The sequence below is a fragment of the Acanthochromis polyacanthus genome, chromosome 12, assembly GCF_021347895.1.
Source record: "Acanthochromis polyacanthus isolate Apoly-LR-REF ecotype Palm Island chromosome 12, KAUST_Apoly_ChrSc, whole genome shotgun sequence".
Classification (NCBI taxonomy): domain Eukaryota; kingdom Metazoa; phylum Chordata; class Actinopteri; family Pomacentridae; genus Acanthochromis; species Acanthochromis polyacanthus.
The window spans coordinates 29,827,172-29,848,473 of record NC_067124.1 but is presented as its reverse complement, the minus strand read 5'-3'; the positions used below and the strand labels follow the sequence as shown (position 1 = coordinate 29,848,473).

Below are 21,302 nucleotides of genomic sequence, written 5' to 3'. Positions count from 1 at the left end.
GGAGCTGCAGACTCCTGGAGGAGGCTTAAATATGTGCTGTCTAAATTTAGACGAGCTCCGGCAGCATCAGGAGGACTGAGAGGACGCTTTCCAAATTTAATTCACATGTGATGATGCAGCATTCACAAGGGAAACAACAACCAGAGGAATAAACAAACACAGTTCACCGCTCTGCACAGCATGTTAACCGTTGCAGCTACAGACTACTTAAAGAATCAATTAATAAATGAACCACGCTGTACTAAAATGTACATTTCTGAGAATTTACAGATAAAAATGTATATTTAATTTCATAAACCAATGCAACAAAAACTACAGACTGCCTCTGTATCTGTATCATGCACAGATGGAGGATCTACAAGGACGTCCTGAAACTGGATCTCTGCACATCAAAGCTGTTTAAAGGTGAAGGTTTAGAGAATCAGCAGTAAACTGGAGAATAAAGCTCTAAGACAGAGAGGACGGACAACAGAAGTTAACCCTCTGAACCCCATAACCTGTCGGCAGGTTTGAAAGGCAAGTTCTCTTTTAAGAAAACATCGGCAAAAGAGTGCAATTTATCAGCCAAAAACTGTAAAGACAGAGAGAATAGTCGGATTTCCAACTTTCTGATGGTTCTTGAACTTATCTGTCTGTACAGATTCACCAAATCTGAGCTCGAAATTTTGACTTTTTAATAAACTCACGTTCTAATTCTGCATGTCTCAAATTGTACATTCGCAAAAAAAAAAAGACGGTTGCATTATTCAGATTCTGTTAAATGGTAAAAATTATGAGCCCCTCAGCACAATTCAGTGGTGTTATACTGCACTGAAAGAATGACCTGATTCTGATTTCTGAACACATTTAGTTTGCAAAATAAGTTTATTTCAACTCTTTGAATCTTCCAGCAGGATTCAAAAGTTTAAAAAATCACCTAAATGACACCATTTATAGGAAAATCAGAAAGAATAGTTGGATTTGTTGTGAAAATTAACAAAATCTGAGAGGAAAATTGTGATATTTCATCCAAACAACTGCATTCTTCACATATAAAGTGTTTGTTTGGATGCAAAAAACAAAAAAATGTGTGCTTCTAGTTTTCAGATGAACTGTTGTTTCCGCAGAGACAACGTGAGAGACTGAGAGGAAAATAAAGCAGACAGGATCCATAAAATAAACGGCTCAAAAGCTGTGTACAGAGGAGCAAGTTTCAGCACCTTTCTACAGATGATGAGGAGAGAAGAGTGCAAAAGTTTTAGAGGCTTTAAAAAAAGAAACAATTCAATATGTATAGCATGTGGAGACAAAACGAGCACAGAGAAAAACAAACAAGACACAAATGAGAAACTAAACACAGACAACAAAAACGAGACGACATGACAGAAGAGAGACAAAAAAAATACACAAATGAGACATAAAATCACCACAAAAGGCCCAATCTGTCCCAAAGATGAACAAAACAACCAAAATGAGACACAAAATGACAAAAAAGACTGAGAACAAGAAAACGTAAGGCACAAAAAGATTCTAAATAAACAAAGACAAAACTAAAAACACATTAAATAACACAAATGAGACATAAAAACCAGATAAAACTGTTTAAAAAGTCCAATAAAACAATCTGAATGGGACACAAAATGACAATGGGAAGACAAAAAAATTACAAAGACAAAACACAATTCAACAAAAACACGGCACAACATCACCCCAAAGACACCAAACTGTCCCAAAGTCACATATAAAATGACAAAAATGAAATGTAAAACGACAAACACAAGACACGAGAAGACACAGAACACGAAATGTAAAGCACAAAAAGACTACAAAGAAACAAAGACAAAACTAAAAACACATTAACAGAAATGAGACAAAAACGAGACAAAACAGTTCCAAAGACCAATAAAACTATCTAAATGGGACACAAAATGACAAAAATTAGACAAAAAATGACAGAGGGAAGATAAAAAATTACAAAGACAAAACAGAAAACACGGCACAAAATCATCACAAAGAGACCAAACTGTCCCAAACCGACATGTAAATTGCAAAAATGAAATACAAAATGACAAAAATAACACACAAAACTGTCTCTCAGAGTCTGTAGAGGCTGTAAAAAAATACTTAAATATCTATTTCATGCAATAGATATTTAGGCATTTACAACCAAAACTGATGTTTGGACTTCAGATGGGTAATAAAAACCTCCTAAAATGCATCCAACATCACTAATTTATTCATCTCAAATAAATCTCTTTTCTGTCAGCCTGCAACTATTAATGCAGCGTAGCTCTGCAGAAATAAATGTGATCAGCAGAGCATGAAGAAAACACTGAACAATATTCTCCCACAGATGGTGGCTGAGGACGGAGGCCGGCTGCTGGCCAACATGGCCGACGGCTACACACACACACACACACGCACACGCACACGTCTTTTACTCTCCAGTCATTCTGCTCGTGATCTCATCCAACACAAACTATAAGAAGGTCGACAACAGAGCGCTTTCAGACTCTGAATCAGTGACGCCACAAGCAGCTGACAGGAGGCCGGTCAGAGGACAGAGGACAGAGGTCACAGCTCCACAACAAGTGGTCACACAGAGCCACAACACCGCCATGTATTCACTGCAACAACACAGACAAAATACGACGTCCTGCTGCCCCGAATACTCACTACAACAACATGTGACCACGACAAGACACAAAACATTAAAGACAAGAAAGACAAGACACAAAATGACCACATACGACCCAAATCTGTCCCAAAGCAACGCAATACACCTAAAACAAGCCACAAAATGACCACAAAGATACAAAATTTTCCCAACTGGACAATGACAACTACAAAAATGAGACACAAATTGATATAAAACAAGAAAAATGTATCACAGCATGACAAAAAACATAAAACAACACAAAAACATAAACTAGTACTGTCCTAGACAAACACAAACCAACAAAAACTGGACACAAAATGACAGAGACAAGACAATAAATAAGAAAAAAAAGAGACACAAAATGACAAAGAACACATAAAACACAAAAAATGTGACACAAAATGCTCAGAAAGACACACAACTATCCCAAACAGACGACAGTTACAAAAATGAGACACAAATGGACATAAAACAAGAAAAACTGATCACAACACGACAGAAACAAAACAGAAAACAACACAATACATAAAATAGTACAGAGACACAACTGTCCCAGAGAAACACAAACCAGCCAAAACAGGACATAAAATGCCAAACAAAACACGAAACAAGAAAGAGACACAAAAAATGGAAAATGAGATATTTTTTCAACACAAATCATGAAAAATGAAACACAAATTGCCCACAAAAACACTGAACTGTCCCAAAGACCCATAAAATGACCAAATGGAGATTAATCCGCCGCTGAAAGTAGTTCCCCAAAACTGCACATTTACTCCTTCTTTTAATAGAGACTGGGACTTGTTGACTATAAGAAAAACCTACAGATCAAAATCATTCCTACTGGGAAAGCTGCTTAAAAACAAAAGCATCCGACAGTGGGATGGATCCTGTTACATAACTGTGTGTCAGGCTTCAGGAAATATTCATGCTATAAAACAGAGAACTGTTGGAGGCTGAGCCGAGGTCCTGGGAGGGTTATGAGGAGCCCCTGGTTCGGGATAACAACACTACGAGTTGCGCAATGTGGCGAAAAACACGCAGGAGTCAGTGAACGCAGCGCAGGAGGAATGCTGAGCAGCCAGTCTGCACGATGCAACCGTTGATATCAGTTTCTTTGTAGGTTTCTTCAAACACAGAACAGACATGCATGCTAATCAGAAAAAATAAAGCTTATTTTTAACAGTGTTTACCTGTAGTTTATTGAAAAATGTTACTGTGTTTTGCTTTTTTCTTTTCCTTTTTACAGTTGTGCTAAATTAGGGACAATAACCAGAAAAAGTACAGAAGAAAGTATTGATTTGAATGAAAAAAAGCCAAAATTTTACATAACATCTACTTCAAAAATCTGTATTTTAATCATTACTATTTATTTAATATATTTAAATAAGCAAAAAATACGGATATTTTATAGATATTTGCTTTAACAAAAAAATATATATATTAAGGATTGAAGAATATTAAATTACATTTCAAATTGTCTGTTTGTTCTTTTTTTAAACAGATTTTCCCTATTTTGTTCAATGGGATATAATTAAAATCGGAAAAAAGTATAAATTTAAATGTTGACTTAAAATAAGAGGCCAAATGTTAACATCAAAAATGTGTAGCTTCAGAACTGATAAATGTTTACTTTGTAATGTTTGACTGTAAAATGACAGTATTTTTAATTGCAGAAGACATCAATATTTTACAGATATTTGCTGTTATTCGAAAGAAAAATACTATTTATTAAGAATCAAAAAGGCTTTAAAGTCCTTTAAAAAGTTCTGAAATACTTTTAAACTTCGCATATTAAAGTTGAAAACCTACAGTTGTAAATTAAATATTAATGTTAACATCCTACAATACTATATAAAATACTAATTTACACATCTAAAAGTCCTTAAAAAGACTTCTTTTGTTTGATCACCAGTCAACCATTAACAACTGCAATGATTAATTGATAAGCTAATAACTATTACATTTAAAATAAATAAATAATAATAAACATATGAGCACAAAATGCAACACAAGATACTTGACAGGGCTCACGCAAACTTTATATTCGTGTTCAGAAAAATGTTTACAGCTGAGGAGTCACATTTAAATAAGTGAAATAGAAACAGATTATCTTCAGAGGAACTGACATCTCCTATAAAGTTCCCAGAGGACTGATTCTAAGGGGACGCCTGCTGGATCTGATTGGTCTGTGTGCATGTATAAGTAAATAACAACATTAATCAGCCTCAGAATGTCTCAGTAAAATCCTCTCTCTGTTCGCCGCCTTCACTCTGCAGCGACAAATTCTTTACAAGAGGCGACATGTCCTGCCGCCGCCGTCTGCCAACACAAGCACGACGTTCACCTGCGCTGTGCTCAACATCCGGCTCTTTGTGTCGCAAACGCACCAACATACAACTACCTGAAGTTTCCATGAAGCACAGACAATGAGCATTAGCAAACCGAAAGTTAATAAATGTCAAAATCTCAATTTCTGGTGCACCAAAAATGTGACTTTTGCATCTAATTAACACCCATGCAACCAGCTAATTAATTATAAAGGAGGTTTTAATGAAGTTTCACCTGTTACAAATAAAAAATAATAATTTATGCTGCTTATCAACAAAAAATGAATAACTGTAACACTGTAGTATTTATACAGCTTCTAAAAACAGGTTTGTTTCTTTTTAAGACTTTCACAAACCTGCAGAATCCCTGGAGACACCAGTAAGCATCAATACAGAGAATTTTAGGAGCAAAATAAACATTTGGAGCTCGGAAATAAAGTGCCTTCGTATTTAAATCAAATTCTGCCAGAAAAACTGATAAATATTGCACATATTTTTGCTATTTTTACTGTATTGTACTGTTGAGCTTTCCAGTGGAGGAATATGACTGCCATTACAAATTTACATGACAAGTTCACATATTAAGAACCTATAATATTATATGAAAAACAAGTGACCAAATTAAGCATCAAAGTTAACACTCTGCAATAAAATAAAAATAATAAATAAATTAGATATTAAGATTAAGTGTTAAAAGATAACGTGGTTAAGTTCAATGCAAGTCATTTCCCTCCTAATCTGTACTGAAAATACGTCATTAAAAATGATCAATAATTAGAGATATGAATGACTTTTTGTTTAAATTCTCGTGATAAACCAGTCAGCTGTATCACTAAGCCTTACTAGAATAAATAATTTTCCCCCAATAAAGTTGTTCAAGTCACCAGCTGAAAATTTCTGCAATACATCATATCAGAGGAAAACTAAACACTGCGATGTACCGAGTAAAACAACAACAACAACAACAACAACAACTGGACTGTATAATTCCTGGAGAAATTGCATGTGTGATTGCTGAAAGCTGCTGCAGCTTGCAGTTACTCGAGTACATGAACAGGATGTACCTGGCATCAAACCGGCAACCTCAAGATTCAAACGCAACAAACTCCCACAGCCAAGCCACGAAAAAAACAAGCTGCTCATCGTACTTCATCATGTTTTGCAGACAGACACTGCAGAATTAAAGCTGAAAGCTCGACAGTGACTTTCCTACCAACTGAGGCGGAAATCAAAACCATGAAAGCTCAGTTGAGTTTGATATTAACATTGTGAGAAAGAACACCATTGTGACTTCTTTTTAATGTTAACTATGTGCTTATTGAGGCAAATTTGTGCTTTTTGAGCAGGTTATAACTTAATTTATTGGCCTCTATAAGCCTTTATGGTCACGTGACAGAGATGTAAAACCCTTCATTTCAAGGGCAAAATTTTCGGAAAATAAACACTTTTAGCAAAGAAAAGTCATGCAATAAAAGAGCCTATGTCAGAGCACTAAGCTTTAAAAGTTGAGTCTGTTCTCCCATAGGATGCAATTTAATTAAAAAATTTACTTAAAAAATATTCATTATACAAGTCAGCAAACATTGCATCAATGTATTCTACATTTTCTAGCTGCAAAAGTATTACAGTTATTGCTACGGAAATCATACCGAGGAATACTGAATATTAACTGCAATTCTTGAGGAAATTGCAAGTGTGATTGCTGCTCCTTGCTGCAGCTGATCTCATGACACATGAAAAGATGCAAAATCCTACATTCTGACAACAACATTTCTCACTGCAAGTGTTGCAAGTAGCAGAAATGCACAGATAGAAAATTCAACATCAACAAGCGACAGTCATTGTATTGTAGTGTGATTGCGGAATGAGGCAAGTTGATGCATTTTTTTAGCAGGTTAGAACGTTTTAATTGTTGGTGTCCTAAAACCACTGCTCCTTGCTGTAGCTGGTCACATGACACATGATGCAAAACTCTTCATTTGGTAGCTGCATGTGCATTAGAGCTACTGGGAGCTGAAACACCTACAAAAGGACAATAACAATGAAGGTAAGAGCAGTCGGTGCTGGCTGCTAACTGAGCAGCTCCTCCACAGAACAGCTGATGGAGCTGCAGTGCAGACGGGCTCCAACAGCTGCTGGACATTTAAAACCTCCTCCACCTTCACATACACAGGGTTCCATTATCGGACACCGCTCTGCACGCTCCGGTTCCGGTCATTATTAAACACCTTCGTGACTCGAACTCATCCGGACATAAACCGCAGTGAAAACAGCCTGGAAGCTCCGCCGGTGTTCCCGTCTCTGCGGCGGTTTACCGGAGGACGGAGCGATGGTCGCTGCCGCTGCAGCGCTGTAGAGCCCCGGGGTCGCCATAGATCCGGGTTCCATTATCGGACGCGGACTCAGCACACGACCTCCGTGTTTTCTGGTTCTGTGTTTGTGACATTTTTTTAAAAACGTGATTTTCAACATCTGGAACAAATTGTTCCCGCCGCGCCGCTTCAACACACGAACACACGGACAATATCTGAGGTTATAAACTGCTAATAATGTGCTAGCTGCTGGTTAGCTAACGCTACAGACGCTGACATGTGCATTAAACCGGTAAGAACGCACAGGGCCCGGTGTTTTTATCTTCATTTTAGCGGTTACAGAGCACGCCGTGAAATATTACTGAGTGAAAACGGAGGTGTGTCCGATAACGGGCGCAGCGCTGCTCCCGTTGTGCCGTTTGACGCCTGCTAGCTGTCCGGGTTAGCATGCTGCGCTAGCTCCGCTCCGGTACCGACACCGGCGGAGCTCTGCCGGTGAGCCGGTTCGACCCGGGGCTCTGACGGTACCGTACCTGGCTGTGTGAGCTGGTTCGTTCCGCAGGTGAGCGGCACCATGTTCAGCTCCTCTCACAGGTGACGTCCATGTTCGCTGTGCGCGAGGAGCTGCAGAGCGAGACCAGAGCTCGGCCACGGCCTTCACAATAAGAGCCTCTGTTTATCTGACAACAGTTAAAGCTGCAACCACGCAGGAGCTCATGTAGTCACAAAAATAATAATAATAATAATAATAATAATAATTATAATAATAATATGCATACTATAATAAAATACATTTTATTATTATAGATCATTAACACCTAAATGTGTGTTTTAGTATTTGTAATACTGCTGCTACTACTACTATAATAATAGTAATAAAATACATTTCATTAAAGATTAACACTTCAGTGTGTCGTTTTAATATAATAATGCACTTTATTTTAAATTATAAATATCTGAATGTGTCTTTTCATTTTTATAATAAATATAATACACTTTATTTTAGGTCATATCATTTAAGTCTGTCATTTTAATATAATAGCGCATTTTATTGTTGATTTTTAACACCTAAATGCCTGTTTTCATATTTAGAATAAAATTATAATGAAATACAATTTGTTATAGACTATATCACTTAAATCTGTCGCTTTTATATTTAAAATAACACATTTTATTACAGATTATTAACACCTAAATGTGTCTTTTCATATTTATAACAAAGCACCGTTTAAATAGATTATATCATTTAAATGTCTCTTTTTACCTTTTATAATAATTCTACTGCAATTATAATACATGTTTAATAGATTATTATCACTTGAAACTGTCTTTTTTATATTTTGAATAGTAGTTTATTAAAAATGATTACAATATTTTTCATATTTTTAATAATGATACCCTTCATTATACAGCACCATTCTAAGTTACAAAGTGCTTTAGACAAAAAAAAAATACTTTGAACGACTAAAAACAAATAAAAATACATGAAAGAGAGTCTGAAATAATGCATGTTTTGCAGGTTCAAATGAGAATGACATTTTTAAAGCAGAAAAACTGCCTAATTTCACTTAAGCAAAACAAAAACAAAAAACCCCACCATCATAAATATTATATGACCAAAAAGTAGGCCAGATTGTGAAATGTTTCTTCCTGGTTTAAATAAGAAAATGACACATGCTGTGTGACAGTGAGAAATATGGAATACGAAGATATAATCATAAAGAGACGACAGCAGCAGCTTCCAGGTTTCATTTGTTTATTTTCTGGAAAATAATGTGAAGGTACAGTCTCTTTAAAAATCTCTTCTGTTAGCTTCAGAAGCACCTCTGGTTTTTAAAACATATTAATATGTACAACACACACGCAACATTCCCTGGTTATTACAAGGTTCAAATAAAAATCTGAATAGAAACAAAATTTATTATTCAAATACGAAGCGACAGATGCAGAAAAGCTCGGAGCCGAAAATAGACAAACTATACACAACATTAAGAATATGAGAGAAAATAATATCAGACATCAATAAAAAATATGAAGAAAAAAACATATAAAATATGGCCTTTAACTGATCCATAATCTGCACACGTGCACACACATACACACTCTCTCTCGCTGGTCAACAGCTCCCCCTACTGGCAGAGTCTGGAACTGCAGGTTAACTAACTGGTTTTATTGCATAACAGCAAGATGCTTCAAACACACACACACACCCTCACATACACACTGTAACACACGCTCAGTGGAGAAAACACAGATGCTTGAATTTGGGGATTTTCTCTAACAGAAAACGAAGCTTCCCGTTCCGCTGTTTTTGATCTGCTCTCCTGCAGACGTGAAAATAAACTGCTTCTTAAAATAAAAATTAACACTTAAATAAAACGCGTTTTCTGTCTGCAGCCGATACCTCAGATTTCTACTTTGAAGCTTCAGCCTTCAAACGTTCCTCTGCCGACACTTTGAACAAAAAACTGTGGTCTCTGATTGCTCTTAGTGGTCTGAACATTTAATCGTTCGTTTCATTTTAGAAATCAATCTCACAAGCCATTTTCTGTCCAGCTGTTGCTCATCTAAGCTATGTTACTTTCGTTTTTCTTCTAATACGTGCAGCACTTTGTTTTATTTGAATGAACTGGATCTGATTTTTCTCTCCACATCTGGTTGGATTTAACGGTTTGATTCTACCAGCTCTGTGGCAAAGAAAGAAAAGTGCTTCAGAGACACATTATGGAACTTTCGCACCTTTTTTTGAAGAGCGTCTGAAGATAAAAGACACCAACATGTATAAGAAAATAATAGTGGTAGTTACCGAACAAGAACAGAGCAAAGAAGGTAATAAATGGTTGGAAAAACAGATGAGGGGAAAAAGCTGCCATAGAGAAACAACAAATCTCACAGTAGATTTCTTTCAAACGCTGACGGCAATGTGTTTTTTTAAAAAAAGCGATTTTTGGATTTAAACTGGATTTTTTTCTCTTCACATCAGGTTTGATCGAACAGTTCTTATCCTACCAGCTCTGTCTGACATTATGAAGTTGTACAACAAAGAAAATTCTTATTTTTGCTGCAGCTTCGGCTCATTTCAGGATGTCTGGTAAAGACAAAGTGTGAATCCAGGAGACACGTTAAGGAAGCTTTTGTAAAGATTATTTAGTGGCTCAGCTGCCTTTTTTGGAGAGAAACAGAGGCAGAAATCTAAATTATGATAGTAAGAAGGGAAAAAAACAAAACAAAAAGTAGCATAAAAAGGAAAGAACTTGAAGTGCTGTGGGGGAAAATCGACAAAACTTCAACCAAACTGACTTCACTTTAACCAAACACAGAAAACAGATTCAGCCGACCTGGTTGATCGATTGATCTGATGAACCACCTGAGGAACCCATCAGCTGATCAGTCCTGATCAATAACCTGCCTCATATGATCCTCCTTTCACCTCACACTCTGAACAATCAATCAATTATAACAGGAAATAACTGATTGCAGTTTCTCCTGATCAATACGACATCACACTAGCTTCTCTCTGAAAAAGTGAAAACAAACAAACTGAAGGAATCTGAGCAAACAAACAAACCAAACTGCTTCAACTGTCTCCAAATAATCAAGAAACAATCAGTAACTTTTCAGTATTAAGTCTCAAAATGTGCTTCGTCTCTGCTGCTCCTCGGTCTGTGTTTCATGTTTTTCTATTTACTACGTAAAAGTAGCTGCAGGAGTAAAGTTTCCTCTCAAACTGCAGCACTGAGGTTCTATTTAAAGGCACATTCTGCTTCACTTCAGCTCCATTAGTGTGTCTGCGGGTTGTGTTAACTTCTACACCTTCACTAAAGAGGCCCAGTTTGATGAGCTGAATTTAAAGGGGCATTCTGCTGAATAAACACTTTATCTGAAGTATAATTTACTACCATAACACTGAGTTTCACTTGTAACAGCGTTGATTCACAGTAACACTCTCTGTCAAGGCAGTAGACTTTGCATAGAAGAGCTGAAAAAGTCAAACAGTGAATCGTTTTTGAATCTGAATTAAGTCAGTGTCAGTTCAGACAAAAATACACCGCTGCAGCATCTCAGATTTAGTTCAGAATAGATTTTTTTTTGCCATTCGACACCCAAAACTAAGTTCTGTAGAATATTTTGGCCGAATTTTGAGTTTTTAGATGTGTGAACTTGTGTTTTCACCCTCAAAAGGTGTACAAAGCCTCATATGTTGTTGAATTTTAATATGGAAGAACTTACAGATCTTGATGCACATCAGTTTTTGTGCTAATATCAATGAGTCGACATCACAATTTTATCACCTTTTCCTGTCATACTTGACACGAATAAAATTCTACTGATGTTAGAGGCCTCAGAATTTGATGAAATATCAATCAAATGATGCATTTTTAGTACAACTGTGGATACATCCATATAGATACACTTATAGGGACTTTCTGGGACAATGATACCACCCATGTGTGAAAAATTGCCACTTATCATTTTCAAGAACCAATGAACAAAATCCCATCCATTCAATCATTTAAATCAGGTGGAAACTACACTATCTGCATCTAAAATATCTTGGAAATAGTCTTAAATGACTGAAAATTCAATCAAAGTGACTCGTGATTTGTTCAAAATAAAGCAAAATATGTCCAAAATGTCACAAGTGGTGTAACGATGAGCCAAAACTGGCTCAAATAGAACCAAAAAGAGTCCAAAATGATTTTAAAGAACTTTTTTGACATATCAAAACACCAAAATAAAAAAATTAAATAAACTCTGGAACATTATCTTGTTATACTTGCCAAACATCATATTCTACCAATTTTAGAGACCTCGCAAGTTGGTGAAATGTCGATCAAAGACTGGATTTTTAGTAGAAATTTTGGATACATCCACATTTACGCATCTAATAATGATCCTTGTTGAATTTCATGGCTGCAGGAGTTAAATTTCTGGAGATACTGAACCCTGAAATCCAGTCACAGGTTTTTTTTTGAGGGTGAAAATAAAAAGTCCCCGGTCTAGAGCATGAAATGCTCCAATTTCCAGACAAAAGCATTTCAGAGAATTTCATTTTTGGCTCCAGATAATAAATAAAGTCTGAACAGAAGCCGACTTGTTAATAAATCTGTAACAGCCTGAAGTGACCTGCAGGAGGCAGCAGAAACACCTCAACCCTCCTCAGTCTGTTCCAACTCCTCATCACCTACATCCAAACCTTCTTTCTGTTTCCCAGCCGTTCCCTTCATCGACAGCATGAACAAACCACCGGCAGCTGTTCTGCTTTAAATCCTCCACACTTTCACTTCTGCTCACGTTCTGTCACTTTCTGCACAAACATCAAACCGATTTCCACGTTTCAGCGTCAACAACCAGTCTCTGCGCTTTCACATTTATCTGAAGAGAACTTTTGGAAAGCAACAGACAGAAAACCTTGAACAAAAGTCGATCAAGTGAGAAAAAAAAAAACAGCTGCAGATGAAGTTTTTTTAGTTTTCACTCCTGACATACTGATTTACCTTGGGTTATTCAGAAAAGCCATATATGAAGAACAAAGATGTTTGAAGAGTCCTGTGAATAATTTTTCTTTTATAATCAATTAACGGAGAAAACTACAGACTAGTTTGCACTCTGCTGGGGTTTGCAGTTTGAATGAAACAGTTTAGATAAATGAACAATCGTTTTCCGACAGAAAAGTTGTTGCAGCCGGAACATTAAACCTGAACTAATTGTACCTGCAGCTCAGGTTGAAACCAGCATTATAAACGATTTTTCTCTTGTTAACTCTGATCTGTTGTTCATTTTCTCCTCAATTATTATCCTGTTTGTGATTCATCCAGATTTAAATAGACTAGAAATGAAACTTGTGGGGTTTTTTTTGTTTCCAAAAAGGTGCTGCATGATGAAAGTTAATGATCACTGAAATTGATAGACGATTATTTAATCAAATCCAGATGTGCATCTTTGTGAACACAAGAGATGAATCTGATGTCTGAACGTTTTCCTGGCTCAAAATTAACTGATGTTTTTTTGGAAAAGTCGAGCCTGAACTTGGGAGTCCACAGAGATTTTCTTTGGTTCACTACAGAGCTGGTTTTAGAGGAGCTAAAGAAGAACAAAATGCATAATTTCTCTTAAACTCTGAGCTGAACATACAGATCTGTGCAAAAGTCTGAAGCGTTTTCAATGTTTAGATTCTCAGCACGAGGAGGTTCAAACATCCAGACGGACTCGGAAAGAACTGGAAGAACCAGGAGATCTAGAGGAGAAGCTAAATATGGATCTGACTCAGGTCTTTTCTCCTCAGTTCATAAATAAAACTGGTTTTTAAACATCCTCACTTTGCAAAAACTTTCACACATCGATCAGGTTCACTGTTCGCTGCTCTGATCTGTATTCTTTTAGATATGGGACCTAAAAAAGTGAACATCTGACAGTGTTTCCATGCTGGAATGAGCACATATGACTGAGAATCGCTGTGATTTCTGGATCTTTTTTACCTGCTGAGGAACTGTAAGGTTTTCAGTCTCTGATGGCACATTCACACTTTAGATCGCAGCATAATTTCAGGGTTTAAAGCTGCTGTTAATGAAGCAGAAAGCTGCAAACATCAGAGGAATCTTTGTCATACAAGCAGCAAAACTGTGTCTTGTTTCTACTAGAAGGTGTCACTTCTGATATTTAATTCCAGACACGCTCACACAGCATGATTTTAGAGATTAAAGACAAAATGTCCATGAAGAATGTTCCTACATGATCAGAGACAAGGATGTTCTGATCTTAGATAAACTGATCTGAAGTGGATCCCTGTTAGTTTACATCTTGTGTATGTTTGAATTTGCAATGCTGTTACAATGAAACTGTGAGATTAGAATAAACTACAGTAAAGTCTTGGAAGTCCAGACTGATAATTCAAAGTACTTGTTTAATTCAAAGTATAACTCTTCTGAATTTAAAGACATTTGTTTTACTGTTATGTCTGCATTTTACTGTATTTAGGTGCTTTCTGTTGCTAGAATTTAATTCTGAAGTGTAAAAAAATGAAATACTATAAACACTGGAGCTCCCAAAATATGACACTATCTTGAAAACTGGTCACTTTTTTCCTAAATTTGTGATGACATGTGACTCGCTGCTTGTATGACAGTCTGATGATCCCAGTGATCTGCTCCACTGGCGTCTGATCAGAGGCAGCTTCATGTCCAACCAGCTGGTTTCTGCATAAAACAACAGACCAGTGTGTCGATCTGCAGGGACACTTCTTCTAAATGTATATAAAGATGGCTGAGCTCCTTTTAAAGTGGCTGATGACGCAGGCGAAGCCTACAATTGGCCGAACGGCAGCTTGGGGTGAGACAGTCCCAACCAATTACACAAGCAGGCAGGCTCCACACGACGTCACGATGCATAAAAGCTTCTGAAGCGCTGCTGGTTGTACAGACGACACAAAGCCGACACCACGTTTTAATCCTGCGAGTGCATTTTCCATCGACGTGCAGATAAGACTCAGACAAGCTAATGCCTAAAAGAGAAGCATCTGTTCTTCAAGCGTTGCGAGAGCGTTTTCAGTTAAGTGCCTTCGATGGAGAAGCTGCCCCTCCTTCACTTCAGAAACCTCCGGTCCTCCTCTCCAATACTTGAGCGACTCCAAACCTCGCTCTGCACACCGGCCGGCTCCGAGGCGGAGCGGCGGCGTCCCCTCCACCTCTGAGCGGGCGGCCGCGTCTTCGCCGGGTCCCACCGAGCTCCTGCCGCTCGGCCGGGGGTCACTTGAGGCGGTCGGACCGGAACGAGTCCTCCACGGCCGGGTCGGCCAGCATCAGGTCTCCGTCCAGCATGTCCAGGGACAGAGGGTCCATGCGGAGCTGCTCGTCCAGGGAGAACGCGTCCATCTCAAAGCCGGGGACGTGGGACAGGGCGCTGGCAATCTCTTTGGACAGACCAGTGGGGGAGTCGCCTGCAGGGGGAGGGGAGAGGGAGGACATGTTAGAGGAGGCAGAACCTCAGATGGAACCAACACTGCTGCAGGAATGACAGCAGAACATGAGCACAGGGTTCTGTCAGCCGCCACATTTACTGTATCTGAAGCGTGTTTAATGAGAACACAGAGGTTTAACACATCAGGACTGTCCACATACTTCTGATCACATGGTGCAGAAATAAAGTTAATGCAAAAAAAAAACAACATTCTGTCAATTCAACAACTGATTGTAATGAAGATTTGAACCTTTTTAATTACCAATATTATTATTAGAATAACATTACAACAATTATTACTGTTATGATCATTATTATTGATACAATATTGTTACATTTTTGATCATTACAGTTTGTTTTGTTACAATTACTACTGTAGTAGTTGTTACTATTATTATTCTTAGTAAGACTGTTATTATTGGAATTATTGTGATCATTCTTGTTTTCATTATCATTATATTTATTACTGTAGTTGTTATTACTAGCTTCTGTTATTGTGATTATTGTTCCATCACTATTATTACTATTTTTACTGATTGCTGTTATTTTTAAAAACATCACACTGGTAGATCTCTGACTGTAATTCTGTTTTCTGTGTGGTTTCATGTTGAAGCTGCAGCGAACGTCTCGTCTCAGATAATGAAGCTTCATTAAAACTCAGACAAAGTTAATCAGCGAAATTAGATTTAGTCAATAATCTGAAATGTCTGGAGAATAAAAATGAGTTATTCCAGCTTACAGGCACAGTGAGTAAACCTGCATTCTTCAGATTAATAAAGACTGTGTAGCTGCAGTGTAATCTAGAGATTTGCTCAATAAGGCCCTGCTTGATTTTGCATGAGTGAAACTTTTTCTTTTCAGAAGAATTTCACAGATCCTCTTCTCTGTAACTCGCCTGCCGTCTCATCTTCACTTCCCCAAACAAACAATCTAGCTTTGATTTTCAGCAAGAAAAGGAAAAGGAACCAAACAAAAGGAACCAAATAAATCATGTGCTCAGGAAATTCTAGAGAAAATCATTCAGAAAAAAAACCCACAACTTTGCTTCTTTTTTTGGTGTTTTTGTTGATCGATTTTTGACATCTACACATTTCTTACCAACCTGTTTTGTCGTATTTAAGGTAGCTGAACTCCTCTCTGCAATCTGTGATTGTTCTGGTTTGTTTTATACAGAAAGCATTAAAGTCTGAGGAAGCCCATGTAGATTCTGCAGGTGTTCATGTTTTATACCTTAGAAATGTGTTTTAGTAACTAATGTGCACCTTATTTAACTTTCAAATGAGGCAAACAACAGTGTAGGTTATTTGTTGAATGAGGGTGAAACCAAAATGTTTTTTTAAACTGATCCCCCAAACCTGCTGACAGGTTTAAAAGATATGAGTTTTTTTTTAAATCACCAAATTGACACCATTTATTCATAATAACAGAAAACAATAATCTCATTTTGTACTTTCTGATAGTCCTTGAACTACTCGTCATGTGTGGATGTTCAAAAACTGAAACAAATCTGAACTTGAAGTCACAAAATGTAATCAAAATCACTATATTTTACTGGTCTTATTTGAAAAAAAACAAACAAAAATAAATCATTTACTGTAAAAAGATTCTATAAAAAAACTAAAATTCACAGATTTTCAGTGTAACTGAGAAAGAATGACTGATTCAGCTGAGATCAACAGGCTTGTGTCAAAAAAAGCTAAGTGTTCAGGCGAACTGCAGGCAGTGTTTCCACAGAGCAGAGAGGAGGCAAGTCTCAGTGAAAAAAATGACAAAAATAAAGCAGTTGTACTAAATACATTCTGTAAAATACAAAAAATTCTGAGCTCTTCACTGCAAATGAGAAGCCATGACAGACTCAGCTGTGACCACCAATCATGCAGCAAAAATTCTGGAGCTTTTTGGCTCAACTGCAGGAAACACAGAGCAGAGGACACGAGTAAAGAAACCAATTAAAATGAATAAAAAATTAAGTACAGGTTTTTTTCACCATTTCTTTCAGGGTTGGTACCCTTGGAAAACGTTGGACATGTTGATTTTCTATCCATTTTTTTACACTTATGTAAAATTTAAAAAAAAAAAAATCAAAGAGAGGAGTTGTTTGTCTGATTTTATATTGCTGTGAAAAATGAATCCACAGTGAGGAAAAATGTGACGGCTTGAAGCAGCATTGGCTTCATCTGCTGGATCTAGAGTGAGGCGGTCTCGGTCGGTTCTGACCTGTGAGGATGATGTTGGGGACGTTTTGTCGCCCGTCGCTGCTGTAGTTCTGGTTCTGGTTCTGGTTGTTGAGCAGCTGCTGATCTCCGGGTTCCTGCAGATCCAGCTGGCCCTGGCTGTTGGAGGGAAACTGGCTCTTGTCGGTGCTGCTGCAGCTCAGACCGCCGTGGTTCAAGGACAGACCGTCGCCCTGATTCTCCACTGTGAACTGAACCAACAGGGCAGCGATTATAAGACAGCCAACGACACAACAGGGCCGATGCAGGGATTTACTGTCAGCTGTTCTGATAACTGATGAAGGAAATGTGTATATTCTGTGAACGCAGTGCCTTAAATGTGAATATTGTCCGATTTTTTTTCTCTTCTTTGACAGTAAACTGAACATCTTTGGACTAACTAAGACATCTGAGGAAACACTAAACCACTTTCTTTTTACTGTCTTCTGACATTATAGAGACCAAACAACTAACAACCACAGAACTGACACAGTTTTTAATTAAAAAATTACTCAAACTGATACGCAAACTTCTTAAAAATATTGGCAGGATATTTCATTAATTGTTAACTAATCAATTACTTGTTGCAGCTCTATTTAGTATCAAGCAGAATTACGAGGCAGCAACTTCTTTTTCTTTTGTATATATATAAAAAAAAAAAAGAGTGATCCTATAACGTAATCAGAAATTTTGTTTGGTTATCAATTAAACTATTTAGTCATTTTTAGAAGAAAAAAAATCCAAATACTTGCAGATTTCAGAATCTTGCAAAAGAAGATTTGCTGATTTTCTTTGTCTTATTTTCCTGTAAACTGAATATTTGCACTTTTTTTTAAAATTACTTTTGTTCAATCAAAACAAAGCATGTGAAGGTGTCATCTTCTGCTCAGCACTTTTTTTGGTCATTTTATTGATCAGTGATGAGGCCATTATTATTATTATCTTCAATTATTTTGTGGATGAATGTGGATGGGAAAAATGTAGATCAGTGTTTTCTCAAATGTCTTGTTTTTTTCCAAAGAAATTCAGTTTCCTGTCACAGATGAAGAAAGAAACCAGAAAATATTCATGTTTCAGAAGCTGCAATGACAGAATTCAGGCAGTTCCTGTAATAAAAAAACAAAAAAAAAACAAACAAAAAAAAACCTCAATCTGACAGAGTTGGAGATTAATTCAGCGGTAGAATGTTATGAATAATTGTTGCACTTTGATCTTATAATTCTGAGAGCAGCACTTGGTGTATTTAAATGTCAAAGCTCGTGGTGATAAATAATCTGTCTCTGTCAAAATAAGTATGCAGCTTCACACTTTCTGTGCAGAGATTCTCTGATGGTCTCCAGCTACTAGGATTTAAAAACAACCATATTAGCTAACTGAAGAAAAAACAAAAAGGCTCTTGTATTCCAGCTCAGTAGATCCTCTGTTGTCAGGGCTGATGACAGCCGCGTAAAACCCGACAAACCAAAGAAAACCCAGACGGAGCTCCGTTAAACTCTTCGGGACGCCTGTAAAGCTCCGGTTAAAACCTCCAGAGCTGCAGCTGAACTCATCCACAGCTGAGGTTTAACGCAAAACAAAGAAACCGATCCTGAAACATCAGTGAAGAGCATCGAGCCTGTGAGCAGGTCTTCTGATGATTCACAGCTTTAAAGGTCGTCAAATAGTAAAATAATAATAAGTAACCAAAGCGCTTTCCAGGAAGGAAAATTATCTGTGTTACGAAAGTGACTGAACAAGACTAAACACTGCAGTTCAGACCCTGTAGTGATGTTAAAGGTGTGATTAAACCTGAGTAACTGACATATTAGGGATGAAATCATTACAGAAATTATATAAAATGCAATTTTACCTGACTGTATTACATACTAATGTGTTACCAATTATGGAGAATAATGCAACAGGCTGCAGAATCAGTCTTCTTGTAGCTAACTTCTTTAAAACAACTGTACAGATTTGCTCGTAGGTGGTGTTGCCCATACTATCCTCTTTGTACACCTTTGAATATTTTATTTGTTCTATGCTGTAAATTTACTAATATTGCTAAAATTATTATTATTATTTTACTAGTTTGTACCGTTGTTTTTAATTTAATTGGGATTTCTGGGGGGAGGGGGATTTGACTGTTTCTATTTGTATCCACTGGTGCTTTTTATTGATCTGTTCTGTAAATCTTTTACTATGTTTAAGCCATTTTCTCCAGTTTTTGCTTCTCCTGTCTTTTTGACAACGATCATCTGCTGATGTCGGACCTCCTGCTGCCGCTGCCGATCAAGTTAAAGCTGCTGCTAGCAGACGTTACCTGCTGGTTGGATTTCCCTGTGAACTGCAGACTCAGGTACGGATCATCCAGCAGAGAGTTGAACAAGGCATCCTGGGAAAAAAGAAAGAAAAGACAATATCTGAATTGTTTTGGAGAGATTTTGAGGCATTTTGGGGAAGCTTTTGTCATTTCAGAAACAATTTGGAGAAGGCAAGTCATTTTGAAGACAAAGTTTTAGTCAGTTTGGACAAGTTCTGAATTGTGCTGAACAGAATTTGAGGCAGTTTACAGACATTTTTCTTATTCTGGAAATATTTTTTGGACAGGTTCTAAATCATTTTGGGGAAGTTTTTGTTAATTTGACATGTTTAGGACACATTTTAAATCAAAAAGGACGCATTTTGGGTCATTTCGTGCCATTTTTTAGTAATTTAAGTATTATTTAAACAGATTTTGGGACATTTTGGACAAGTTCTGAGTCATTATATCAGTACAAGAGATAAATACCAGTCATTTTTTGTCTTGTTTCTGCTCTGTTTCCCATTTTTGTTTATTCTGCATCTCATTTTTGTCATCTTCTGACCCATTTTCGTTGTTTTGCATTTAATTTTGGTCGGTTTGTGTCAGTGACAGTTGTGCTTCTCTGTCATGTACCTCGTTTTCTTTTTTACGTTTTTGTCTCATTTGTGTGGTTTTGTGTGTCCTTTATGCCGTTTGTCTCATATCTTATTTTTGTCATTTTGTCTCTTGTTTTAGCAATTTATTGTCTCATTTCTGTAATTCTGTGTCCCATTCATGTCTCTATAGCTGCCTCTACTGATGGGCTGTGATGAGGGAACTCTGTCTGTGCTCACACAAGATGAAAACAGTCACTTGAGCCTTTTTCTCTTCCAACATTCAGAACAAAAGACTGAAGAGGACTGCGCTCCCAGCTGCTCATTAATCATCAGCAGTGATTGAATCCTGACACTTTACACAGTGTTTGTGCTGACTGAGGGGCAGATTTGATGTCTCTCAGCAAACAATGACTTCCACAAATAACTTCAGGTGCTGTTTTTCTCTCAGCGTTACATCAGAAAGTGAATGCGACTCCTCTGATCCTCAGTGTCAACTTTCCTCATGTGACCTTGGTAGTCGGTTAAATATGAACATTTAATTTTGCTGTTTGCACCGTCACACAAAGAATAAAGCAGCACACAGTCATATAACTAAGTGGCATCCACAGACACATAATTGTGTAAATATGTGTACAACCCAGATCACATCAGCGTAAATGAGTCAAACAGCTAAACACAATAAGACAATTCTACAAACTAAAAATACTGTAACGGCATCTGAAGATGATGCTGTGTTTCTGGAAGACACCAAAACAGAAGTTTGAAGACCTGCTCTGTAATAATAAATGCTGAGCTGTCCTCAGAGGCTCTGAATCATCATAAATGCTTCAAAACAACAAGACAAAACAGAAACATTTCTAAAAGAGGCAGTGATCTGCAAAACAGGGACTCAAATCATCAATAAAGAATATTTCAGCCCCTTTTAACTCAAACTGATGCAATAAAACAAGCTTGTGCCTTCGTTTCAGAGGAATTA

The 21,302-nt window shown here is 37.2% G+C and overlaps 1 protein-coding gene across 3 annotated transcripts in view; it reads right to left on the bottom strand.

The window, feature by feature from the left end:
- Positions 1-9,019: 9,019 nt before the first annotated feature.
- The window catches only part of LOC110963917 (CREB-regulated transcription coactivator 2), a 46,277-nt gene continuing 33,994 nt past the window's right edge, over positions 9,020-21,302 (bottom strand). For all 3 annotated transcript variants that reach the window (XM_051956837.1, XM_022212444.2, XM_022212445.2), the window contains 3 exons: positions 19,749-19,820; positions 17,454-17,661; positions 9,020-15,216 (listed from right to left, as the gene is read on the bottom strand). In XM_051956837.1, coding sequence (XP_051812797.1) covers positions 15,026-15,216; positions 17,454-17,661; positions 19,749-19,820 — 471 coding nt within the window. In that variant the 3' untranslated portion in view covers positions 9,020-15,025. The remainder of the gene's footprint in view (positions 15,217-17,453; positions 17,662-19,748; positions 19,821-21,302) is intronic.